General features: G+C 39.8%; 12 protein-coding genes across 12 annotated transcripts; 4 read left to right on the top strand and 8 right to left on the bottom strand.

Moving 5' to 3' along the window:
• Nucleotides 1-399: 399 nt before the first annotated feature.
• Nucleotides 400-816, bottom strand: MOH1 (Moh1p; the record flags this gene model as incomplete). Its single annotated transcript, XM_018363382.1, has 1 exon — nt 400-816. One exon carries the CDS (start codon nt 814-816, stop codon nt 400-402), a length of 417 nt encoding a protein of 138 aa, XP_018223511.1.
• A 704-nt stretch (nt 817-1,520) lies between these two features.
• On the bottom strand, nt 1,521-2,336 carry SEC17 (alpha-soluble NSF attachment protein SEC17; the record flags this gene model as incomplete). The annotated part of the gene is made up of 1 exon (XM_018363381.1): nt 1,521-2,336. One exon carries the CDS (start codon nt 2,334-2,336, stop codon nt 1,521-1,523), a length of 816 nt encoding a protein of 271 aa, XP_018223510.1.
• A 535-nt stretch (nt 2,337-2,871) lies between these two features.
• PIN4 (Pin4p) lies at nt 2,872-4,962 on the top strand (the record flags this gene model as incomplete). Its single annotated transcript, XM_018363380.1, has 1 exon — nt 2,872-4,962. The coding sequence occupies one exon, from the start codon at nt 2,872-2,874 to the stop codon at nt 4,960-4,962; it is 2,091 nt and encodes a 696-aa protein (XP_018223509.1).
• An 892-nt stretch (nt 4,963-5,854) lies between these two features.
• SAS3 (histone acetyltransferase) lies at nt 5,855-8,380 on the top strand (the record flags this gene model as incomplete). The annotated part of the gene is made up of 1 exon (XM_018363379.1): nt 5,855-8,380. One exon carries the CDS (start codon nt 5,855-5,857, stop codon nt 8,378-8,380), a length of 2,526 nt encoding a protein of 841 aa, XP_018223508.1.
• Nucleotides 8,381-8,564: 184 nt separating this feature from the next.
• TOD6 (Tod6p) lies at nt 8,565-10,166 on the bottom strand (the record flags this gene model as incomplete). The annotated part of the gene is made up of 1 exon (XM_018363378.1): nt 8,565-10,166. The coding sequence occupies one exon, from the start codon at nt 10,164-10,166 to the stop codon at nt 8,565-8,567; it is 1,602 nt and encodes a 533-aa protein (XP_018223507.1).
• Nucleotides 10,167-12,661: 2,495 nt separating this feature from the next.
• PTC3 (type 2C protein phosphatase PTC3) lies at nt 12,662-14,065 on the bottom strand (the record flags this gene model as incomplete). The annotated part of the gene is made up of 1 exon (XM_018363377.1): nt 12,662-14,065. The coding sequence occupies one exon, from the start codon at nt 14,063-14,065 to the stop codon at nt 12,662-12,664; it is 1,404 nt and encodes a 467-aa protein (XP_018223506.1).
• Nucleotides 14,066-14,396: 331 nt separating this feature from the next.
• PTH2 (aminoacyl-tRNA hydrolase) lies at nt 14,397-15,029 on the top strand (the record flags this gene model as incomplete). The annotated part of the gene is made up of 1 exon (XM_018363376.1): nt 14,397-15,029. The coding sequence occupies one exon, from the start codon at nt 14,397-14,399 to the stop codon at nt 15,027-15,029; it is 633 nt and encodes a 210-aa protein (XP_018223505.1).
• Nucleotides 15,030-15,127: 98 nt separating this feature from the next.
• Nucleotides 15,128-16,414, bottom strand: SHP1 (protein phosphatase regulator SHP1; the record flags this gene model as incomplete). Its single annotated transcript, XM_018363375.1, has 1 exon — nt 15,128-16,414. The coding sequence occupies one exon, from the start codon at nt 16,412-16,414 to the stop codon at nt 15,128-15,130; it is 1,287 nt and encodes a 428-aa protein (XP_018223504.1).
• Nucleotides 16,415-16,607: 193 nt separating this feature from the next.
• IAI11 (Iai11p) lies at nt 16,608-16,996 on the bottom strand (the record flags this gene model as incomplete). Its single annotated transcript, XM_018363374.1, has 2 exons — nt 16,608-16,912; nt 16,981-16,996. 2 exons carry the CDS (start codon nt 16,994-16,996, stop codon nt 16,608-16,610), a joined length of 321 nt encoding a protein of 106 aa, XP_018223503.1.
• An 854-nt stretch (nt 16,997-17,850) lies between these two features.
• Nucleotides 17,851-19,890, bottom strand: YEL1 (Arf family guanine nucleotide exchange factor YEL1; the record flags this gene model as incomplete). The annotated part of the gene is made up of 1 exon (XM_018363373.1): nt 17,851-19,890. One exon carries the CDS (start codon nt 19,888-19,890, stop codon nt 17,851-17,853), a length of 2,040 nt encoding a protein of 679 aa, XP_018223502.1.
• Nucleotides 19,891-20,439: 549 nt separating this feature from the next.
• SKT5 (Skt5p) lies at nt 20,440-22,509 on the top strand (the record flags this gene model as incomplete). The annotated part of the gene is made up of 1 exon (XM_018363372.1): nt 20,440-22,509. The coding sequence occupies one exon, from the start codon at nt 20,440-20,442 to the stop codon at nt 22,507-22,509; it is 2,070 nt and encodes a 689-aa protein (XP_018223501.1).
• Nucleotides 22,510-22,605: 96 nt separating this feature from the next.
• KIP1 (Kip1p) lies at nt 22,606-25,935 on the bottom strand (the record flags this gene model as incomplete). Its single annotated transcript, XM_018363371.1, has 1 exon — nt 22,606-25,935. One exon carries the CDS (start codon nt 25,933-25,935, stop codon nt 22,606-22,608), a length of 3,330 nt encoding a protein of 1,109 aa, XP_018223500.1.
• Between the last annotated feature and the right edge of the window lie 216 nt (nt 25,936-26,151).

Raw genomic sequence — 26,151 nt, 5'->3', positions numbered from 1 at the left:
CGAGTGTATAAAACAAAGAAAATAATAGTTCCATGTAAAAAAAATAAAAAATAAATACAAAAATGTAGACTGAGGAAGAACATACGAAGATGGCCTAGTGAAATTGGGTATGAAGCCCAGTGAAACACTAGACGAATACCCAAATATTTTTTTAAAGAGGAATATTAAAAAAAATAAAGAAAAAAATAAGATAAAGCACATAATCACGAAAAATAAAGACTACTTGAAAAAATAAAAAAACCATACCAAACCAAAACCTAATCCACACCCAGATTAGTGATGAAACCATGAATAGAAGAATAGTAAATACTGAATAAGAAAAATCAGGTCCTAAAATAATCGTACGCTGCCGCACGAAGGAGGAAAGCTGAACCGCTAGCTAGCAAACGAAGTAACCCGTCAAGTACATTTGCAGATGTTCTTCAACTCTAAAATGAACTTACCTTCTTTATATTGTTGATCGTCGTTGCTACTTTGCAAGTACTTCCACCCGACGTTCCTTTTACACCAATGGCAGAGGATATCGCAAACCAAATAGTCGCCAGTTAGCATTCTTCGTTGTTCGACCTTTCCTTCAACAACGTTGACAACTTTGTTCATTAAGTAGGCAGTGCCAGTCCTGCCTCTATAATCTCTGGAAATGATTTGGAAGGAGCTAGAAAGATGCGTCTTACAATGTCTACAACCGTAAGTGATGAAGCATGTGTTTCTTTGTGCTCGATGCTGTGAATGGAATAACGGGTCGCTTATTGATTTGTATGAGGATGATGGGGAGGATAGCGGGTTTTCAATGTATATCGAATAACGCAGCCCCATCTTTTTGCTACAAGGTATGAATAGTTTCCCCTCTGCTATTTCTTGTTAGTCACTCCCTGCTCGGCACTCACTGTTTGCAGTTAGTACGATCTTGTCTACACTTGTAAGGAAAAAAGTATATTCTTATAATACTAGGTTGTTGTTTATGGCGTTTTATAATAGATGAAGTGAAGAAGAGCTGCGTCTTTACTTATCTACGAAACACCTGGTCAGTGTGATAAGGGGTAGCATAAAGAAGTAAAAAAAAGAGGACTTGTTATATAGCAAGGGAAAAGAAACGAAACGAGAAAAGGGCCATCTACAGCTTGATTTCAAGAATGCAGGTGGTCAACAAGGTACTGAAATCGTATGAAGATATCGCGATGCGCAATTTCCCTCAAGGGTTACGGATCAGGAAAGCTAAGGGAAGATCCTTACATTACACCGCGTACGAGACGTACAACCTACAGCTCATTTCTCGTGAGAAGATGGTTTCGTTTCCCGTCTCTTGATAAGCCATTAAAGCGCACCGACGAGGCACAGGATGTACAGACGCTTGATACATTTTGGAAGTTTGTTGCGCTGCTACCTCCTTTTCTCTTAGTCATCGGTACTCGTTTATCTCGAAGGAAGAGGTGCACGGCTGGGGGATGATTAGTTGGCCGCTTCGGTGAAACAAGTGTTACATTTATAGTATATATGTATGTGCGTGTATGTATATGTTGTTATAACAAGTCATCTTCTTGTTGCTGAATAGACTCCTTGATCTTATTGAGAACAGTGATTTTCCATTTGTCTAATCTCATGAAATTGTCGAATTCTTTAGAATGTTCACTTAGTTGTTCGCTATCACCCTCGTTAACCGCATCGATCAGGCTTTTCAAAAAGTTCGACTCTCTTGAATCTGCGAAATTTGGGTCTTCACTTTGTCCCTCTTGTAAAGTCCTCGTGGCAGCGACAGAATCAGTAGCAGCCAGCTGGCAAAGCCCCTTTTTCAAGAAGTACTCCTTCAAGCTCCATTGACTTAACCTATTTCCCACGCTGTTCTTGATCAGTTTGGAATAGATGTCACTTGCTTCAATGTATTGGCCATCAAGAGCCTTCAAGTCTGCACACTTGATAAAACATTTGTTTGATAATGCTACAGATTGATCTTGAGCATACCATTCACCAGCCAACTCGTAACAGTCGATAGCCTTTGGATAGTCATGAAGATCGTTTTCCAGGATTTCACCCAGTTCAAACTTGAAATTAGCTCCTCTTCTGAACTGTCCTCTTTGAGTGAAAATTTGGATGGCATTCTCTAGTGAATTTACGGCGTTGACAGAGTTCCCACCACTCTTAAAGCATTTGTAAGCCTCCACGTAGGTGTTACCAGCCTCGTCTTCATTACCAGCCTGTTTTTGATAATCTGCTGCTTTCAAAAATGAGTCGCCTGCCAAGTTCAACTCCTTTCTCAGACGGTAAATAGTTGCTGCCTGGACACAAAGGTCTGCTGCCTCTTCAAACTTGTATGAATCCGAACCGCTAAACAGTTTCATGAATCCGGATGATGCGACACCTTTCTTTTCGGCCTTAAAGTAATGGGGGAAATGTATCCCCGCATTTCCATGTTAGTAATTCATATCTACCACTGCTAAAACCAATCAGGTTTCGTTTTGTCCATTCGACACATCTTGAAACATACTCTTCTTAATAGTTCTACAGGATCAGACATTTTTTCAGATGTTACTATCGCTACTATTCACACTTTACAACCAACAGCACGGATACAGTCTCTTAAACACTAGCCACTCAATAATATTGCCTCGATTTTATCCTCTGTATAGTTGCACATCCTTATTATTCAATTGATTCTGAGCAATTACAGAGGGTAATGGAAACAAAGTATCACGATGCACGGCTGTTGCAATTTTGCGATTTTTTTCTGGAAAATAATAACAATTAAAGGCAGCTTGCTTAGCTTGAAGTTGAGATTAGCAGAGAATTCCGAGAAGTGGACAGAGAAAACAGTGTGATACGCTACCCATAGACGCACGTGATAGACTAGGGACAAAGTGTAAAAATCAGACAAGAATGGAGACCGGTTCTTTTGAGGATTCTCCCTCTGCAGTAATCAGCAACATTCAGGACAACAATCTGAATACGGAGGCCAATGAACAGGAAACGAATATGCCAGTTTTTGAAACTAGAGACGTCATTGACAGAGTGAATGGTGAACAAGAGGAATTTGGTGAAAATGCTGTCAGAAATATGGATAATGGAAATACTTCTACCGATTTAGTTAATTCCTCGAACAATGCTGCTTTGGACGACGATGTCATCCCAAACGCCATTGTTATCAAGAACATCCCGTTCGCCATCAAGAAAGAACAACTGTTAGATATTATCGAAGACATGGATCTTCCCTTGCCATACGCCTTCAATTACCATTTTGATAACGGCATCTTCAGAGGGTTGGCTTTTGCAAATTTTACCACTCCCGAAGAAACCACTCAAGTGATAACCTCTTTGAATGGCAAGGAAATTAGTGGAAGAAAGCTAAAAGTAGAATATAAAAAAATGCTACCTCAAGCTGAAAGAGAAAGAATTGAAAGAGAAAAGAGAGAGAAAAGAGGTCAATTGGAAGAACAGCACAGATCCTCATCGAACCTTTCACTACATTCATTGTCCAAAATGACCGCAAACACAAATAATAACGCTTCCAACAATCAATTATTCTCGACTTTAATGAACGGTATTAATACTAATACCATTATAAACAGCCCAATCAGTAACACCATTAACAATAACACCAACGGCAGCGCAAGCAACAGTAACATCAATAACAGTAACATCAATAACAACAACAACAACTCCAACAGTAACAATAGCGGTGGTAATGCCAACATGAACCAATCCTCAATTTCTGCTCAGCATACTACTTCATCATTGTACCAAGCAATGAATGCTAACAATCAAAACCAGATATCTACCGAAAGGTTTTACGCTCCTTTACCATCAACTTCGACTCTGCCACTACCACCTCAACAGTTAGATTTTAATGATCCTGATACTTTGGAGATCTATTCCCAATTGTTATTGTTCAAAGACAGAGAAAAGTATTATTACGAATTGGCCTACCCTATGGGTATATCTGCTGCACACAAGAGAATCATCAATGTTTTGTGCTCATATTTAGGTCTAGTGGAGGTGTATGACCCAAGATTCATTATAATCAGAAGAAAAATTTTGGATCATGCCAATCTACAATCCCATTTGCAACAACAAGGTCAAATGACATCGGCACATCCATTACAACCAAACTCTACCGGTGGGTCCATGAATAGGTCCCAATCTTATACAAGTTTGCTGCAAGCTCATGCTGCTGCCGCGGCAAATAGCGTTAGCAATCAATCCGTCAACAACTCATCCAACAATAACGGCAACAGCACCGGCAACGGCAACAACAACGGTAATAACACAAGTAACAACAATAACAATAGCGCTAACTCAACACCAATAATTTCTTCACAAGGTCAATTTTCAATGCAAGCGGCACTGAGTTCACCCAAATTGAATGTTCACCATAACTCTTTATACAATCCCGCAGATCAACCTCAACAACCTCAACCACAGGTACAACAAAATGCACAAACAGCTGCGCAACAACAACAATCATTTTTAAGACAACAAGCTACTCTAACACCTTCGTCAAGAATTCCTTCTGGTTATTCAGCCAATCATTATCAAATGAATTCCGTTAACCCATTGCTAAGAAATTCACAAATCTCTCCACCAAACTCACAAACTCAAATCAATAACCAGTCTTTATCTCAAGCACAGCCATCATCCCAAACTCAAACCCAAACCCAGCAACGCGTTCCGGTAGCATACCAGAACGGTTCGTTGTCTTCACAGCAGTTGTATAACCTTAATGGTTCATCCTCGACAGGAAATACACAGTCTCAACTACTACCACAACACACAAATGGGTCTGTTCATTCGAACTTTTCCTACCAATCTTACCACGACGAATCGATGTTGTCTGCGCACAATTTGAATAGCGCAGATCTTATCTATAAATCACTAAGCCATTCCGGACTAGATGATGGTCTAGAACAAGGCTTAAACCGTTCTTTAAGTGGTTTGGATTTACAAAATCAAAACAAGAAGAATTTGTGGTAGTCTTTGCTATCATCATTTCGTACTTATAGAGTTTGTTTGTTAATTGTATATTGAGCAGTGCGAGTAATGAAAAGTGTACAACTTACACGATAAAAAGATAAAAAAAAGATAAAAACATCAAGAACCTATGAAAAAACATCATAGAAAAAAAAAAAAAATAGAAAACTAAAAACACACGAAATAAAAATATGAAATTAATGATCATGATGAAGTTAATTATTTGAAACATGTCACCTAATGTCAATGCACGATGATAATGAATGAATGATGAAGTTACTTTAAGTAACACAATGTAATCAAGCCAATATTATCCCTCCTTCCTTTTTTCCTCTTATTAGAGTTTTTTTTTAACTCTGGTTATTACTATTTTTTTGTAAACGTTCTTTCCCCATAAATGTATAAAGCTATATAAATATATTTGTATATAGTATCAATATGTAAGATTTTTTTATTACACAAATGTCTACACCCTATTTAACACTACTCATTTGTAAGAGCTCAATTTTTGAGACCATGCAGGAACTAGTTTAAACGTTATTTTACAGGTGCATCGGGTAACCACAGCTTATTGTTGATGTTCTTTTGTTTACACTGACCAAAGAAGAGCACCATGTTCCATATAACGAGTTCTTTGGGTCAACTATACAAAGACTGTTCATTTTCCTGTCATAGGTTGGCCAATTCACGTGGCATTTTAGTGTTTTTTATTGATTGGGGGATTTAACCATTGGAATAAAAATCTGGAAAGAAATAGTAAGCTAACCATACTAGAAGAGACAAAAGTATCGACCAAATTAAAAACTATAATTGTCTTTCTCATAATTTATATCCGTTCTCTTTTTTTTTTCTTTTTCTATCCTATTCATTAGTGTTGCATACAATTGAGCATATAATGTCAATAACAATAAATGACAAATCGCCAAAACCTAAAAAAAATGCATTGTTAAAAAATTTAGAGATTGACGACTTAGTACATTCCCAATTTGTTACAAGGAATACAAATGGACACAGAACTACAAGACAACGATCTAATCCTAACACCAATGGAACTAATCGAATAAGAATCTGCTCTCTACCCCATAAGAACAATAATACAAAGAAGAAAAAAGGGTCTGAAATTTCCCGGCGCCCAGAAGTCCCTGCCAAGAATATCATAGATTGGGATAATGACATGGGTGCAATAAATTTTCCTATAATGGAGCCAAATATTGAAGTGAATGAAAAGTTACAGATTAGGATTAAGTACGAACCAATTAACTTCTTCAATTTTGAACGGTTAATACTAAAATCTTCAGCTATAGAACCACTCGTAAGCAAAAAAATCAACACGCCTAACGTATCCACGGGATTTCAAGGAAGAATAAATAGGCTTAGGCAGAAATGGGGTATAGAAACCGACAATATATCACATTCATCGCCCTCTGATAGTATACCACTGGAAGATAGTGACTCGTGGCAATGGCATGTACCATATGGTGGAGCAATAAAAAAGCCGAAAGATTTCAGTACAAAAAGAACTTTGCCAACCTGGGAAGATAAGGTAAGGTTTCTTACTCTTCTAGAAAGATCCAAATCAGCTACATTTATTAATAGTAACGTACCGCTTTGTAATCATTCCGAATTTGATCAAGAGAAAGATAACAAGAAACGAAGGAAAGGTAAAAATCTAAAAAACCAAAATAGAGTCGGATCTTCATTGATAGAGTATATTGTTTTCCGAGATTACGAAATCAAACCCTGGTACACGTCTCCCTTTCCCGAACAAATAAACCAGAATAAAATGGTTTATATATGCGAATACTGCTTGAAATACATGACTTCCCGGTATACTTGTCTTAGACACCAACTGAAGTGTCTAACCTTCAGGCCCCCAGGAAATGAAATTTACCGCGATGGCAAGCTGTCCGTTTGGGAAATCGATGGACGAGAGAACGTCATATATTGTCAAAATCTCTGCCTACTGGCCAAGTGTTTTATCAATTCTAAGACTTTGTATTATGATGTTGAGCCATTCATATTTTATGTCTTAACAGAGAGGGAGGAAAAGGAAAACAATATCTATCAGACCTCACCTAAATTCCATTTCGTGGGTTATTTTTCCAAGGAAAAATTCAACTCCAATGATTACAATTTAAGCTGTATTTTAACTTTGCCCATATATCAAAGGAAGGGGTACGGTCAGTTTTTAATGGAGTTCTCGTATTTATTATCCAGAAAAGAGTCAAAGTTAGGAACTCCCGAAAAACCGTTGTCGGATTTAGGTTTATTAACTTATAGAACCTATTGGAAGATTAAGTGTGCTGAAGTATTGTTAACATTAAGAGACAATGCTAAAAGCGAATCAAGTCATGAAGACAAAGGCGCCTTCCAACAGTTAACATTGAACGATATAGCTAAATTAACGGGAATGATACCTACAGATGTAGTGTTTGGATTGGAACAGCTTCAAGTTCTCTACCGCCATAAAACGCGTTCGTTGTCTTCTCTGAATGATTTCAATTATATTCTTAAAGTTGGTTCCTGGAATGAAATCGAAAATGTCTATAGAAGTTGGAGTTCAAAAAAGTATCCTGTAGTCAAATACAATAAGCTGCTTTGGGAACCTATAATACTCGGACCTTCATTTGGCATAAACGGGATGATGAACTTAGAACCCACCGCATTAGCAGATGAGGCTATTGCAGATGAGGCCATGGCTCCTGTGATTTCAAACAACGCCCAAATAGAAAACTATAACAACAGTAGGAGTCAAAGTCAAAGGAGCCACGGAAGGAGAAGGGGTGGTCGCAAGACACCCAAACTTAATGCGAACAATACCATACAACCAGAAATTTCTGTGAGTGATTTCTTTCAAAATACCGTTTCTTCTTTAACAGAATACATGTGCGAATATAACTCCACAGGCAGTGATAGACTAGCTGATGGTATAGATAAAAGTGTGTTGCAAAAAATCCGTAACCGTGAAAAGCTTCTTAGGTCAAAATTTGCTTCTGAATCATATTGGGAACTCTGTTTCACACTCAAGAATTCAGAAGTCCCACCAGAAAGCCACACAACGAAGAACAATAATATTGGAACAGCCAGTATAGAACAGGAAGAAGTGGAGGACGAAGCACCGGAGCTAAGTTTAAGCGCAGATGTTGAAGAAGACGAAGATTTTACACTTGATGATGTCGGGGATGAAAAAGAGTCCGAATATAACGCATCAAATAAGACATCTATCAGTGAAGACGACGGGGAAAGTACATATGGCGAGGAGGAAAGCACATATGAAGATGGTGATGAGGATGACAGTGACGGAGAAGACGAAGACGAAAACGAAGGAGAAGACGACGACGACGATACAGATAGCCACGAAAATCAAGGAAGGGCCAGAACGAGGCGAAAAATTACATTGATAGAGGATGATGAAGAATAAGCGAGTATCCATATATATATTGAATATTAGTGTATACATGTAACAATAGTAATAGTAACAACAACCCTTAGTAGTTAATAGTATTACAAAATCTTTGTACGGATGGATTTTATATTTATATATGTGAGTTTGTGTTGCGTTTATTTAGGGATTAGTTTAATACGCCAGATTCGTTTTCAGTATGTTAGAAAATATTTTTGAAGATCGAATTTATACCCGGCAATTCATCTTGCTCTTTGCGTACATCGTTCCCATTCGACAAGGAAGAGAGAATCCTTGCCTTTGAATTACCATTTCCAGGCTCTAATCCATTGTACTGGTATGTTCGCTGCGTCGTTTCATTGGCATCAACTTCCTTGTGTAGTGGGTCGATGTCTTCCTCTTCATCGTCACTGTTTCCTTGAGTTCTGTGAATGCCACTAGTGTGTCCCCTTCTCTGTAAATAATCGATCCTTTGTTGAATTTCCAATTCGGATCTATTGTTAGGTAGGACAATGGAAATTTCTAGTGTTGATAAATGGTTTTGTTTGTCTATTGTGTTGTTGAGTAAAACCTCATCATCTTCCCTAGACCACGGATGCTTGTTTGCGAATTTTTGCATATCTAAGAAAGTTCTCGTATGCGTTATTTTATCAGTAGATTGATCTATCTTGCAGTTCGGAGAGGTTATAGGATTTAGGTGATATTGCTGCTGTTGTGGGTGGTGGTGGATAGATTGTGAAGTTGACAGTCTTCTGGGAGTCATATACGGGCTGACGACCAAAGATGGACGCCTAGAAATAGGTTCCGTGGGAGCATGAGAATTAAAGGATGATCTCCTTGAGTGCATCATGTTGAAAGATGATCTTCTAGAAGAAATCACAGAATGTGAGCTCTTCCTAGACTTGGTGGTAGGATGAGGAATCTGAGTGGAAGGAATAAACGAGTTTCTTCTAGACCTAATGATAATCTTGGGTACGAGTCCAATATTTTCATAGTCGTTGAAATTAACGTTCCTGTTAGGCTTAGTAGAAGGGGTATTGTAAGTATTTGGGTTAGGCTGTTGAGTAGCCTTTACATTGGGCGTATTTGTGGTCATGGAATGGGAGAACGACCTCGGCTTAATAAACAATTCTCTCGGTTTGACAGGCTGTGACTCGTGGTCCAAAAACGGTGATGCAGATTTTTGCGCCACTAGTTTTCTGTCCATGTATTTAGCCTTAACTATTGGTTTGAAATCTGGTGGGGAGTCATCGATGGCGCTAGACCCCGAAGTGATATCTTCGTCCTCAATAGCTTCTTCTTTGAGCGCCTCTTCAGCAGGCGCTGCTGCTGCTGCTGCGGTAGCAGTGGCGCCTGCAGCTACGGCGGCAACACTCGTGGTATACACACCAAACAGCTTATTAATATCAATCACTGCAGTCTTGTTTGATTTCAGGTTTCCCGATTTTAATCTTCTCCATCTGAATTGGCAAGCGTTGGGAGTTCTGTTGGGGAAATGATGAGCAATTTCCTTCCAACCCAAGTTCTTGATCTCTTTCAAGTGACGAAGCTTGATGTCGTCGTTAGGGTCCCACGAAGATGGGTTGTTCTTCTTGAGCGACTCTGCCTCGTCGCTGTTCGTACCGTTTTCTTTGTTGCTCGTGTTCACTGTGGACAAGTGACTCTTTGCATTTGGGTGGGAAAGCGAATGAGAATGAATGAGATTATTGGGATGAGGATGCTTGCTTAGTATTGAGAAACCGTGTGAGCTAGCGCTGACGTGTCCTGACGACACAGAAACACTACTGAGTTTTGGTAAAGTCATCGCTGGATGCCTGACTAATCACTTTTATATATCTTCTTTTCCGCCAACAAGTGTGTATATATCCTTCCTGTATTAGTAATCAGTAGCCGAAAGGGTGAATATACGTGAGAATTCTCCCTACAAGTACTAACAATTAAAAGAGACCTAGCGACTACAAGCGTACAAAAACTATATATGACTCCCGCACCAGGAAGTAGAAATTTGTCTCATCGCATTGGCCTCGCACCTCATCGCATCGCACCTCATCTCATCGATAGCAATTTTCAAATTTCAAATTTCAGTGGAAAATTTTTTTTTTCACCGGAACAAAAACTAGCTCTCCCGCCAACAGACGATGCCGCACAAATCATCTAGAGCGGGAGAACTGGCCAAACAGTGTGATGAGGAACCCAAAAACGAGCTCGAATCGAGTTAAGCTCGGTAAGATCCGATCACGATGGTCGACCGTAGCATAGGGAAATCCCTGGGCAAATCCCTGCAAACTGGTTGCTAAACGGCGGTCGGGAGGTTCTGCGCTGGTGTGGTTCCTGAAATGCCACCACGCTGCGACAGTTTCTAAGCGTGTTCGGGACCTTCTAGAAGGCTTAGCCCCTCACTGGGGAAGGGGGTGGGCAGTTACCCGTACAGGGTCCTGGTGCGAGCGTTCTTTCGTCCCTGTGGAAGGGCTCTGAGATGAGATAATGGCAGCAATGGGCACGCAATGGAGGACAGGTTTATTGCTGGAGCTGATTCGCAGGCGACCAGGGCGTCGTCCAAGTTGCATGTGGAGTGGCTTATTCAAATCCTCGAGCAGAAGAAGTTCTGGACTCTGGAGACCGCTTTGGACACGATACTGCAATATGACGTCAAGCTCCACGGAATCTCTGCTGAAATACTATGATATTGGGTTGAACCTGACGGACCCCATGTTCCATGGTGTTTACAATGGAAAGGAGTACCATCCTGCGGACTATGCAAGAGTGCTGGACCGCGCTGCCCAGAGACACGTGAAAGTGGCTCTTGTGACGGGTTCATCCATTGTGGAGTCCCAAAGTGCCATTGAATTGATCAACGGCGTTAAGGGCCGCAGCCCGCTGAAGCTGTACCATACAATAGGTGTTCACCCATGCTGCGTCAACGAGTTTATGGATGTTGGCCAAGGGGATAAGCCTGGCTCTACCATTGATAATCCTTCTATGGATGAAACGTATAATGAGTCGTTATATAACAAAGTTCTCAGCGACCCTTCTTTTGCACAGGGCAAACTGAAACAGCTCTCTGAGTTGATGAACCAGCAAGCGAATGCTCCTGAATCCAGTTTTCGGTCGATTGGCGAAATCGGGCTGGATTACGACAGGTTCCATTACAGCTCTAAAGAAATGCAGATGCTGTTTTTTGAAGAACAGTTAAAAATAAGTTGTCTTAACGACAAACTCGGCAGCTACCCATTGTTTCTACATATGAGAAATGCATGCAATGATTTTGTTCGCATTCTGCAAAAATTTATTACCGGGTTTACTGACGATAAAGACATTTTTCAATTACAGGGACTGGATGCGTCGTCATCGAACAGAACTTACAAATTCCACCCAGACCGGAAGCTGGTGGTTCATTCATTCACGGGGTCTGAGTCGGATCTGCAAAAACTACTGAACATGTCCCCCAACTGCTTCATCGGCATCAACGGTTGTTCTTTAAGAAGCGAGGAGAACCTGCCTGTTGTAAAACAAATACCCTTAGAACGCCTGCTTTTGGAAACAGACGCCCCATGGTGCGAGATTAAAAGAACGCATGCATCCTTCCAGTACTTGGCCAAACAGCAAGAGGCCAACACCTTTGAGTATCCTGCATTTAAGTCCGTGAAGAAAAACAAGTTGGCTGATAAGTTGGACGCAGATGAACTTTACACAGTGAAAGGCCGCAATGAGCCCTGTAACATGGAACAAGTAGCAATTGTCATATCGCAAGTCAAGGACATAGATCTTCCAACACTGGCGGATGCTACGTGGAAAACATCCTGCAGAATTTTCGGAGAGTGATATTAAGTAAATGGTAATGTATTAGTATAGCTTTACATTTGATTCATGTTTTTTTTTTTCACTAAATTAACCTTTATTGATACAAAAGAGCAAAATTACATTTTTTTTAACTAAATTTATTCTAATCATGCTTAACTATTAATAGAAAAATTATGGTGCGGATAGACGATTATTGTTGTTGTTCTTTTATATTGGGAAGGATTATTAAACGTATATCATCAGTGCTATCGGCAAAGAAAATAAAAAAGAAACAGAATAGGGGAAAACTGACGTATCTATATGAATAGGATTCAAAAAATTCTGTTACAGTTTTTGGTTCTGCCGAGACGATTTGTTGTTAGTTTATCACCTCCCAATTTGGGCCAGAAAAGGATGCTATAAAAAAACCTTTGGCAAAAAGATATAAAAAAAACCAACAAAAGAAAAATAAAAAGCTTAAAGTACCCGTTCATTGCAAAATAGAGTTTCGTAATATCATCATTCAATTTCTTCAAATTTGGAATTCTTCTTTCCATTTCCATTTTTATTGTCTTCGCTGTCGTTATCGTCGTTTTCATCAGCGTCTTCAGGACCTGTTTCTCCAGCAGCAGCATTGCTCAAGGAGGCTAACATGTCTGATAAAGAAGCACCATGGAAATATGAAGCATTACCATCGCTATCAGAGCTTGGCCTTTGTCTTATTTGGATCCCGGCTTCTAGTAGAGCTTCTAATGAAAATAAATCAATGGGACCAGACCTATCTTTACCAGTTAATTTTGATGGAGCGGCGCTACTGCCTAACTCGGTATCAAGATCGTCGATCTCCATATCATCATTATCTCTGTGATGGTTTAGACGGTCTTGCAATTTCTTGGTGGTGACCGCAAATACCTCCTCATCATTATCCGAAAAGTCATGGAAATCGAAGATGTTTTTCCTTCTTTGAACAAATGATGTATGAATATTGTAATTCTTGGATCTTATACGTTCAAACCATTGAGTCTCTGATTCGTCTTCCTTTAGTAGCGCAACAATGGAGATACTCATATTATCACAACCGATACCTGAGCCCTCGGTGGTGGGTGAACAACAAACATCCACGATTCTGGATGAAATATCACTTAAAGTCATATCACCTTGGCTTATACCATAATGAACTAAATCAACACACTCTTGAGAGGTTAAACAATCCCAGATACCATCACAGGCTAAGATAACGAATTCGTCTTCATCATAGTTCAAATTGTGTTTGATGATATCGGGAACACATGTAACCACTTGTTCATGAGGTCCTAACTTAGTGTTCGATTTGAATTCAAAATCACCGATGGCTCTTGATAAGGCCAAATTACCGTTAACACGATCCATCTCAACAAAACCATCAGCAGCCATAATACGAGATTTTTCACTTATCAACGTTGGTTTATGGTCAAAAGACATTGCTTTGCTGTTCCCGCTGGTAGACAAAACAGTCCTGCTGTCACCAGAATTAGCACAGACCAAAAGCTTTTTTAATTGGGATATCAAAATCACTGTGGCAGTGCAACCACTATGATCGTCTTTCATTTTTTCATCTTTCAACAGCTCAACATCGGTAGCCAAAAACGTATCGATTAAACACTGGTCTAATATACCCTTCTTGAAACTTTCTTGTTCCTTCAGTATAGATATCAATTTAGAACCACAAAATTCAGCTACAGAAGAGCCACCATGACCGTCGAATATACCATAAAACGCCAAATGATCTTCGTCAGATTCGGCGAAAAGATTGGGTTCAACAATGTGAGCGTCTTCCATTGACATACGCCACCCTTGCATAGCACACAACCCAAATGCTGTCAAACAGTCTGTGCCCGAATGATGCTCTTTATCGATAATTGGATTGGACAATATTTGACCCATGTTTTATCTCTCTTTTTCTTTCTTGTCTCGTTAAACTACTTGCCCCTACTTCTAATGGCAACTTCACAAATTAAATCAACTGCTGTTGAGACTACAGGAAAGGATATTTGAAAAGCTAATAGTTGAATCAAGACTTTCCAGAAGATGTTTTACTCCTTTGAGTTTATCCTCTTGAGAGACAACCATGTTGTTTTTTCTTCAGCGGCGAATATATCACGCGCGACGAAGCAGATGCCAAAGGTAATCTGCAACTCTTTGGTACATATTATGCATGCCAACCGATAGTGACTATTGTCGAATTGAACTCAGCATAACATGATATCAGATCCTTATGGAAACAATGGCAGGGTTAAGTAATTCCAATATAGCGCTATGTGCGACTTTTACCGCTATTTCTTTCGCGATAGGTTATCAGCTAGGTCTATTGAAATCGTCACCAACCAAGACTTCCCACGTTTCTTCATTGCCAGGGAAGAAATTGGTCACGGAGAAGGTACAGAATGATACTGACGAAGAGGAAAGTGAGAGTGAAAGCGACGAAGAGAGTGATGAGGACGAAGATATTGAATCAAACTTATTAAACGACGTACCTGGAGAGGTCAGAATGGCATTGGTGATTCGTCAAGATCTAGCTATGACGAAGGGTAAAATCGCTGCACAATGTTGCCATGCAGCATTGTCATGTTTCAGACACATTGCGACAGACCCCACGCGTGTTTCGTACAACCCGATCATGACTCAAAGATGGCTGAACGCAGGACAAGCTAAAATCACTTTGAAATGTCCTGACAAGTTCACGATGGACGAGTTGTATGCGAAGGCTATTTCTCTTGGAGTGAACGCTGCAGTTATTCACGATGCTGGAAGAACGCAGATTGCTGCCGGAAGCGCTACCGTATTGGGCCTAGGGCCGGCTCCAAAGGCCGTATTAGACCAAATAACTGGTGATCTGAAGTTGTATTGAGGAAGAAATGGCATATATACTATAGGTATATATATATATATATATACGTGCATTTTATATAGTAAAGCTTATAGCCTTACTTTTGATTTATATTATAATCATGTCCATCTTTGAACGACCACTGAGTTGAGCAGATCGGCGTCCTTTAATGTGGTGTCATCGTTATTAATTGGTTTAACAGGGAACGCATGATTTAAAGTAAAATTTCTCGACGCGTCAGTATTTGCATTTGATGAGACATGATCGTATAAAGAGTTTACAGTGTCTGTGGAGTTACAACGCAAGACTTCTCTCTTACCGTTTGCGTATCTRATTTGAACGGAGGTATCCCCCTTCTTTGGCTCTTCTTTAGGTTCGGATTCTTCCTCAACAATTGGAGCTTCATCCTTTGCGACTTCCACCGGTGACAATGACTCGCCTGGAATAGGCGATCCTAGTCTTTGACCTTGGCCTGAAAAGCCGCCCAGTTTCCTCTTGGGGGTCTTGTATGGTTCATCCAGTTTTTTATACACATTAACTTCCACTTCTTGTCCAAATTCCACGTCCAGTAGCTTCAATGGCGCTCTCCCTTGGTTTAACTCGCTCAAGTAAAAACTATTTGCCGGGTCGTCATAACGGTAAAGCGGGCCATCGGCCACTTGGAACCCTTCCTTCCAAAATGTGATTTCTCTTGTAACCTTCTGAGGCTTTGTACGTTGTGGTTGTGGAGCACTAGTTTCTACCACTTGGTCAGGAGCATCAGCTGTTGAACCCAATCTAAAACCTCTTCCAGAGAAGCGGTTGGGGTCATCCTCATGCTCCTCGTCATTTTCGTCACGCGATTCGTTTTCAAGATCGCTTTGTCCTCCTCTTCTGGCCTTTTCTAATAAGTCTTTCAACAGCGAATTTGGGTCCGAAGGATCAGTTACTTCTAAACCGGATGTTTCACCACCAGCAAAAGTGTTTCTTGGATGGTCTTCATCGTCATCATCTGCTTGTCCTCTTACCATATCGGAAAAGCTCATAAACCTGGAGTTATTGCCACTCCCTGAGCGGCTTGTGTTTTTGGCTGGTTCAGGGGAAGTAGAGCTTTTTTTCTTCAAATGCTCATTACTACCCTGGGAGGACCCTAATCTGGAACTGGACCCACCAACATTCTCCGTACCCACAGCTTTCCTCAAAGATTCAAAAGAAGATAGAGTCTCCTCCTTGGACTCTTTCTCTTGCTGACCCTTCCGATGTGCTTCTTCCCTTCTGTCATTCTGATCATCTACCTGAGAAGCATAAAACGAATTGAGCGCCTCATTCAAATCTTCAAATTCTGAGAGGTATTGTACGGCTATGTTGTGCGAAACGTTGGTCAATGCCATAAACTGTTGTATGGTTTCATCTGGTACTTCTGCCATGCTTCCCTGATTTGATTGATGTGTTACCGACGCACCCGTTACTCATATCTAGGAGGAAAGTTGTGTGTGCAACTAACAGCAGCCCCTTCCCTTCTTTATTACCATTGATTTTTGCCACCAATAAGAGATCGGAAGCGGGTAAGACGCGTCGCTGATCGCTGAATATATTAGAACTACTGCTATTGTATACGCACTATTTACAAAAGGACTGATTCTGTGGCTCGACCAGGGCGTCCACTACCTGCTGACTGCTCTTATCGAGAGGCATATTTGTCACCACAGTTTCGTTGTTGGCACGTCTTTCTAAGCGTAGTTTCAGCTCCTGGAACGATGAGACGTCCCAGCTCCAACATGTTCCTGTGATGCCCATGCCGAATGTTCCCAACGTCATGGCCGTAGTCACTATGAGCGAACTTGTAAGACCCTCTTGTACACCTGTTCCTGTCTGTGCTTGAATGCGTGGAACAGTGTAGTTTGTTTGAAATGTACTCAACGGAGCTATAGAATGGGATAGGTTAGTAATGGGATCTTGTAGGGAACAACTGGAAGTAAATGTGTGTGCATACCTTTTGTCGTTGTCATTTTTTTCATAGCCATTCTGCAAGTTAGAAGTGTAAACATGGTGACCCCGAAAAATCGAGCCATCTGAGTCTTCCTCCTCTTCTTATATTCGTCCATGAAGTGTGCAACATCTTCGCTCCTCACCGTAGCTTTGTCGTTTCCACTCACTGGCATCGGTTTTCGTTGATCCTTTACCCTCGATTTATTCTCTATATTTTATCACACATTTTATATCGCATATTAACTAATTTAAACAACTATTAAAAAACCACCGCGCGTCCTATAGCTCTCACTAATTAACAGATGCAAAGGACAAAAGTGGGATACTAAAAGTACTACACCATGCATCCACAATTAGAAGCAGAGCGTTTCCATTGTATGTAGTGAGGTTCCGTTTGCTACTCAATCTTTCTAAGTGAATTTTCCTACTAACATTGTTTCTTTCTCTCCTTTTATATGTTTAGCCTGTTTGGATTTTATTAATGCACTCGATAAATGCCACCAAAAGGAGTACTATAAAAGACTATTTGGTCTTTGTAACAACGAAAAGGATGCCTTAAACAAATGTCTCAAAGAGGCAAGCTTGAACAATAAAAAGCGTGCAGTTAAAGAAAGTAGAGGTAAAAGAGCTGATCTAGAGAAAAAGTGGAAGAAAATTGAGGAAGAAGAATATGGTGAAGACGCCATACTGAAGACTATCTTAGATAGACAATACGCCAAGAAAAAGCAGGCAAGTAACAACGATGCAGACTCGAAATAGCCGCGTCTTCCTCGCCGTTTCTTTCTACAAAATTTGCTACTATTCCTTGTAAATAAAACACAAATGCTACGTCTAAGTTTATATTTTTCATACTTACTTCTATAACCATATATCTTTAAATGTCTAGCGGGACAGACTCCATGGCTTTCTGTAAAGCTTCTAAATAAGTTAGTCGCTTCTTGTATTGGGTATTCATGTACAAATATTTGGAGTTCCAATTATTCATAACCACTTCAAAACAATTCTCATCAAAGCTCCAAATTTCAACTAGCTTGTCCTTGATTTCGTTGTGCCTGTCTATCCATACTCCCAACTGCTTGGTGAAATCCATCAATTCTTCCAACCTATCCTTCAATTTAGTCTCCATATCCTTTGAGTCTTCATATAATAATTCCAGGCCTAGCAGTGGTTTCCATTCGCTTATAGTGGTTTGCTTTAAATCAAAGCACGTAAGATCGGTAAAGACTTTGTCACTCCACCCATATTCTTCATTGGACACTAGTTCGAATTGTGTCATGGGCACGGGCGAAATCCTACCCGCCCAGAAGTTGATACACTGCGTGAATTTATGAGATTCTGCAATGTCTTTGGTTTGAAACTCTAAGACAGTTTCAGGACCATTGATGTCTTCAGGGAAGATTACAGTAAAGTTTCCCTTTTTCTTTTTCGCATTTTTGTTTATGTTTACTGCTTCACAGCCGATAATTATATTATCTTGCACCACTTGTGCTTCAGCTTCAAATAGCGAATAAGCAAAATAAGAACTACTAATTTCTTTGTAATAGTCAATAGCAGTGCTGTTTGTCCCATTGGATTGGTGGATATCCTTCACATTTTGCTTTATTTTGAAAATAAGCATTCTGCCTTCTCTGATTTGTACTTTCACTCTATCCCATTCGGAATCCTTACTTAAGTACGATAAAGAGGTTGTACGAGATGTGTGGTCAATAAACGTTTTACTTTTCGATGGTTTAAGCCACCCAAAAAACGATCTTTTAGAGTGCACTTTTGGTGTAGTTTCTTGATCTCTGTCTCTCTTAAAGAATCTGTTTGGTAGTGACTTTTTGCTAATTGAAACCAGACCGTCAACAAACCAACTAGAACCGCTGTCGCTTACTAAATCATCGTCAAACGGTTCCTTACAGTATAGCGTCTGCATGGGCTTATTATTATGAAAGTTCCTGTTGGATTTCGCGCTCACTTCTCTTATAGAGTTTTGATTATCTCTGGGATATAGGGTTGTAGAACTAGAGGCCATACCACGCAGATTTGATATACTATATTCTCGCGATCCCAAAGTAGAGAATCTGTTCAAAGAAGGTTCGTACTCGGATGTAGCGATTGATGTTTCGGATTCCGTAAGCAGCGGTAAAGGGGTCTCATTCAGCAACTTGTAGTATTCTGAAAGTTCGTCGATGATCAGATGTTCGCCGGCACAGATTTCCAATTCTTCATATTCGCTCTCTTCTCTCAATGCTCTCAGGGTATTGTTGATGAATGCAACCATAGAAAATTTAGTCTTTTTATGGTCGATTTGAAAATCGTTATGCAGATCTGAATTCAATATTAACAAAGAAAATAAAACAATGTGGCACAACTTATAGCTTGATTTCCAATGGGTATCCGGATGACACTGTATCCATTCTTTACTCAAGCACTCCAGTGTTCGGTCAATATTTTGCGCTTCTGCGATGAAATAGATACTATTCGATAAATTGGAAAGAGCCTCCAATAACGATAGTGGAAGGGGATCCAATAATTTTATAAACTCAGTTAAAATTCGGTGGTTGCCTTCACTCCCCAAGAAGTTTGCGTATTCCTTATACGGTATCTCTATGAAAGTACCTTCCAAAATATCTAACGCAATGTGACGATACCTCTGATCAGCCTTTTTGGACTGATTGGACTCTACGCTTTCCACACTTGTCTCCGCAGAAATTGTTGTAGCAACATGTACCACGGATTTCTCGTCGTCAACAACTTCATCGTCTTGCAAAAACTCACACATGTTAATCATCCCGGGAGACTGTAATAGATCTTGCTCGCCAACGGGCATCGATTTACTGCCACGAAGTACACCTTCACCTTCGCTGCAAGGGCCATCGTGGCTTCTTCGCAAGGCCCCACAGGCATCGTTATTTAGACTAACGCACATGCTTCTCTTCAGGCACTTTCTTATGGTGTACTGAGTCTGAAACCACAGTCATTCGTTAGCTTTAGTAGTTCTAAATTTTATCTTCCAGCCCATGGATTTGTCTTTTACGACATGTATATATTTGTCGCACCCACACATCACACTGTGAAGTTCATTCATCTATTTATGATAGGCACCATGCATGCCAAAATAGCTAAAATTGACATAGTACGTTGTTCATGCAATCAAAGGAAGTTAAGCCACAGCTAACCGCCAATCCGGGGCTACTCATGTATAGATATATATATTTAGAAAAAATTTTCACTTGCATGTCCTAGACGTTCGAGAAAGTCATCGCTATCATTTTCCCACGTTTCACTTCGCGTTTTGACTTTGCTAAAAAAAGAATGAAAAATTCTTCTGGAAGATCTTCTCGAGGCCAGGGTAGAATTTAAGAGCAGAGGCAAACGAGTCGTTGCTATTTCGCTTTACACTTATTGCTGACGGAACTTCCTTTGCATATTACCACTTTGATATTTCAAGTGGTAAAAATAGCATAAAGACGAAAAAATGGCGACTTCATCGCAGATGCATCCCTATAAGAAGCATTTAATGCAATCACAGCATTTAAACTTTGATAACATGGGCACACAGTTTCAAAGTAGCATGAAGGAGGCGAATTCTGATCTGTCTGGCAAGAAAGAAAATAGTCGATACGATCACAATCAAAAATTAAGCAGTGCAGCTTTACCTAAACGGACAGCAAATCAATTTATACCCAACGAGCATTCCAGGACATCGTCCGCGCCTTTAGCATCAAGCAGCAATAATAATAGTCATGAGGGAGCTGATCTTGCCCTAGCACCTCCACCGCATCCTCGTCTTCATAGTTCGCACAGTAATTCTGTCACTTCCCTAGGAAGTACGCCAACCAATTCGTCATCATTAGGAGCACTAAGACAAACAAGTTCGAACACATCTCTCACTATAGAACAAAAAAATAAAAGAACTCGTTCTGTGGATTTGTCGCATATGTATTTGTTGAACAGTAGCAATGACACCCAAATGACTGCTACCAATGAATCAGTAGCAGATCTATCCCACCAAATGATCAGTCGATATCTGGGGGGGAAGAGTAACACTTCGTTGGTGCCAAGGTTGAAAACGATAGAAATGTACAGGCAGAACGTCAAGAAATCGAAAGACCCAGAAGTGTTGTTCCAGTATGCCCAATATATGTTACAAACAGCACTGACCATCGAATCTTCAAATGCTCTAGTCTCAAATACTGAAGAAGAAAATGTCAGTCAGTCAGCCATGAAAACACAATTTTTAAAAGAAGCCCAAAGCTACTTGAAAAAACTAAGTATCAAAGGTTATTCAGACGCGCAATACTTACTAGGTGACGGTTATGCATCAGGAGCCTTTGGGAAGATTGAAAATAAAGAAGCATTTGTATTATTTCAAGCAGCTGCAAAGCATGGTCATATCGAAAGTGCATATAGGGCATCCCATTGTTTAGAAGAGGGTTTAGGCACAACAAGAGACTCCCGTAAATCCATAAATTTTTTGAAGTTTGCGGCTAGTAGGAATCATCCATCGGCGATGTACAAATTAGGGCTTTATTCCTTCTATGGTAGGATGGGCCTTCCAACCGATGTCACTACCAAACTAAACGGTGTTAAATGGTTATCAAGAGCTTCAGCAAGAGCTAATGAATTGACGGCGGCGGCACCATATGAGCTAGCTAAAATTTACGATGAAGGATTCCTGGACGTTGTCATTCCTGATGAAAAATATGCAATGGAGCTGTACATTCAAGCAGCAAGCTTAGGGCATATCCCTTCAGCAACTTTGTTAGCACAAATCTACGAGACAGGTAACGATACAGTAGGACAGGATACGTCACTTTCCGTACACTATTACACTCAGGCAGCGTTAAAGGGAGATCCCGTGGCAATGCTAGGCTTATGTGCATGGTACCTATTAGGAGCAGAGCCCGCCTTTGAAAAAGATGAAAATGAGGCCTTCCAATGGGCCTTACGCGCAGCTAATGCAGGCTTGCCAAAAGCTCAATTTACCCTTGGTTACTTTTATGAACATGGCAAAGGTTGCGAATGTAACTTGGAATACGCATGGAAATGGTACGAAAAGGCTGCTGAAAAAAATGACAAGAGGGCGATTAATAAGCTAGGTTCCAGAGAAGGTGGAATTGCCGCTGCCAGTAAGAAACAACATAAAAAGAATAAAAGTGTCAGCACATTGAACTTATTCTCTACTACAGACAATGGATTAGGCAATGAAGGGTCGTTTGCGAAGCCAAGCTCAACCGTTTCTTCAAAGTCCGAGACATTTTTTACTGGAAATTCCAAACGAGATTCTGAGCCACAGGGTTTGCAAATCAATATGAATAACAATGTTAAGAAAGGTCCTTCGCCTATCAGAACACCACAAAAAGGTGCTGGACAGTCGACGGAGATAAAGCCAAATGGGCAGCTATTGAATATGGATAACTTGGGTGGTGCCGGTAGAAGTCCATCCGGAACCAATCTTGAACCAAGGAAATCAAATAATTTACTTCTGAAGGACAAGAAGGATAAGCAAAACAAAAAGAAGAAAAAAGATTGTATAATTATGTAGGTACGTATACTTTTGATTTCTTTTTTTGTAGAGATGCAACAATTTACACTCAATGCACTTAGTGATACAATATATTTTACAGTTGCTGTATTTCTGTTATTGATGGATTTTCTTAGTGCCATCATTTTTAATTTCTTTATCTTTTACTATCGGTTCCATGGTGAATCTTCTCTTTAAGTTATTCCGTGACTCCTGTTCAGTATCAACTGAAGTTGGTAAAGTTTTTGATCTTTTGGATTTCGTAGAGTTTATGCTTTTTGGTACGAGCACCTTTGGTAAAGGTTGGTCAGGTACAGGGACTGGAGTCTTCGGACTAGCCTGTGATGCAACGAGGTCTTCTCCTGCATAAGAGTTTGGTTCGTTCAAATGCGACTTCATTGTATCGTCCCTGTTGTTGCCTTCAGCGTCTCTGTAAATTTGAAACTGTTTTGGGTATTCCAGTACAGGCAAAACTTTGATCACTGTTGATTCAGGCTGTAGATGTATATTAACAGGTTTTTCTATGTTGTGAGTAGTAATGGTTTTCATTCCCTGTCTGTTTACCGATCTCAGATTTTCGCAATGACCAGAAAGTACATCGTCTTGTGTCTTAGAGATTTGCATTATGTTCTCTTTGTAATCATTTAAAATAAAACTGCATAAAGAATTAAAATTCTCATTTACTATGGTTAGATCGACGTTGTTTTTATCGGATATGATTTTTGTTTGCGACAATATTTCATTAATCAACGATAACGTCTTTTCGTTTGTTAGTTCAATATCTGAAAGTATTACATTTTGAAAATTTTTGATAGAAATTAGTATCGGGTCGGCTGTTGACGAATTATTACCACAACTTTCGCAAATAGTTTGAGATATCTTATTTAAAAATTTACCAATGGGTAAGCTCTTCAGTTTGGAAGATATATTTATGTTCATTTCTTCTGATAGACAAGTTAAATCCTTCGTGAAAATTGTACTGTTGTGAGAGACCGTTTGTAAGATGGTTTCGGCATTTTCTGTTAAAGTGTTTATTGAACTGGAATGAATTGCATTGACTTCTTCACCGGTTTCATTGAAAATGGATTCTGCCTTTTGCCAGATGTTTTGATCTAATTTGGATTGTTTCTCCTTTAAGCTGCTTATAAATTCGTTAAATTCATCATGAAGTTCAGTACGGGTCCTGGATACATGATTTTTAAAATACTCCTTTAATCTGGTTGACTGTTTGTTAAAGTGGTTCGAAATTTTACGCTCATTGAGTAATTCATTCTTTAATTTTTCGATTTGTAAATGCTGCTTTTCAATCAGCTCTGTTGCTACTGATTGATGGTGGTTTGTTAAGTCGTTCATACTATTCAAGTTTGTGGTGCAAGTTTCTGATATTTCGTTTATGGAATTTAGGATTGAGCTGCCTATTGAATCCAGACAGCTTTTGATGTCATTTTGTAACTTACTTAAAAACCGTTGGTGCGATTGATATATCTCATTCAAGTCTTTATTATAGTGTGATAAAGAATCATTTCGAATACTTTCCAATGAATGTGAAACACTGTTAACTAGATCGTTCATTTTTACTGTCAATAAGTTAGCGGTGGTATTGAACAATGATTCGACTGTAGAATCATGTTTCACTTTATGAGAGTTTACGTTCAGGGATAATTCTTTAGTGACGCCACTAATAACTTGTGAAAATTTTGAGTTATAGTTCATCAAAGAATCTTGTAAAGTGCCTAAAGTCTGTAATACTTGGTTGGATATTTCCAGTTGCAAATTTTGGTTGGTAGTATACTGCCTTTGAGAGTTGTCCTGTGATAAATCTCTTTGTTGGGTAATTTCAGTCATTACTTCAAGGTTGGAACGGTGGATTTTCCGGATTTCCAGATTGAAATTGGAAAAATCGACATGGAAGTTTCGTATTATATTTACCAATTTTTCCTTTTCTGAGTGTAAAAAATTATTAATATCCAGCTGATTTAGGTATTTTTCTTTAAATTTTTTAATCTGCTCCCGTAAATTGTGGATTTTCAAATTCTGTTCATCAATCAGTATGGAATTACTTTCGTAAAGATCCAATTGGTCTTGAGTGATGAATATGCCCTGTTTGTTTCTTGAATTTTTCAAGTCGTTTCTCAATTTTTCAATCTCTTGAATATAGTCTTTGAGACATGTGTCCTTTGATAAAGACTGATTTACCTGCGGAGAATTTTTGATTGATTTGGCTCTTGTTGCATATTCCAGCGTGCTTGCGGTCTCTTCCATGGATATTTTGGCAGGCGATACAGTGGCAATAATGCACGTTTTGGTCATACCACCTAGAGAGTCCTGTAACAGTCTTGTTAGCTTAGACTCCCTATAGGGGATATGGTTAGAATGATCTACGAGTGCGTTAATCACACGACCTAAAGTCAACAGTGATTTGTTAATCAGTCCAGCTTCTTGAGCTCTTTTGTTTTCCGCACCTGATCTGTTAATGTTCTCACTGCCAGCCAAATCTACCAAATTCAACTTACCGATTTTAACGAAATTTTTATTCTGCCCGTGTTCCTTGCTGTCCTGTTCTATTATATTTGTGGTGATGGTGAAGACCGTGTGAGATCTTGAAGAGAGATCATTACATTTAGTAGCGGCCACTTTCCTTTTTAAAGAGCCCTGCATTAATAGATTCAAGCCTTCATGGGCTGAGTTTATGAAGATTTCTTGCATTCCCTTGACCATGATGGACGAATTGTTGTTATTATTATCGAAAATGCGAATCTGCTTCTTGGAGTCGTTTGCCGCTGAATCATCGTCCTCATTGTCAGACAACAAATCTTTCAAATTTTCGTTGTACAACTCTAAAAAGGATACTTTGACAGAATATTCTTTGTTTAGCGAGCTCAATTCTTTGAAAAGGTCCACCAGAACACGCGGTATGATGCCTGCATGTTCCCCCAGTAGCAGATTCTCAGTAGATTGTACGTCGCCGAGAATGTTTATGTCGCCGGACATGGTATATGTTTTACCAGTCCCCGTTTGACCATATGCGAATATCGTACAATTGTAGCCGTGCAGCATTTCTCTGATGTAGTTTTTTGCCGTGGCATGAAACACCATTTCCTGGTCAGATTCCGCGCCGAATACCTGATCGAACTGGTAAGTCTTCTTGGAGGATGAGTATGATTGATGAGAGCCGTTAGAGAGAATGATTTCCTTTCCCTGGGGTCCCAGCGTAGAAAGTACTACACTGCTTTTTTCTTCTATTTCTCTTCGGTTGCGCGATCTGCATCTTACGTATACGTGGATGTTCGATTCTGAAATGGCATTACTATTACTATTGTTACAGATGGGCGGCGGAACAGGATGCTTTCCATTCGAAGGAGTGGGAGATGGGGCATGCGCTATAGTCTTTCTCTTGTTCGCTTCGAAAAGCATGGAGCGGCGGTTGGGTAAAGAAGAGCGGGCCATGACTGTCTGGATGGCTCAGCATATTAGGAGAGTAAGAAAGATACGGACTGTTAGTGTTTGTTTATATGTTTATATGTTTATATCGTTCTTAGAGTGGCGCGTGCGTGTGTGCCGGCCACAACAACGCGAAAGAAAACAAGAACTAAGAGAAGAACTGGTCATCCGAAGAGGCAAAGAGAGACTGACCTTCGTACTTGTAAGCACCATTGAGACAAA

This window comes from Saccharomyces eubayanus, chromosome II (genome assembly GCF_001298625.1).
Source record: "Saccharomyces eubayanus strain FM1318 chromosome II, whole genome shotgun sequence".
Classification (NCBI taxonomy): domain Eukaryota; kingdom Fungi; phylum Ascomycota; class Saccharomycetes; order Saccharomycetales; family Saccharomycetaceae; genus Saccharomyces; species Saccharomyces eubayanus.
Note: the sequence above shows the minus strand (reverse complement) of the source record. Positions and strands in the feature narration are given on the sequence as shown.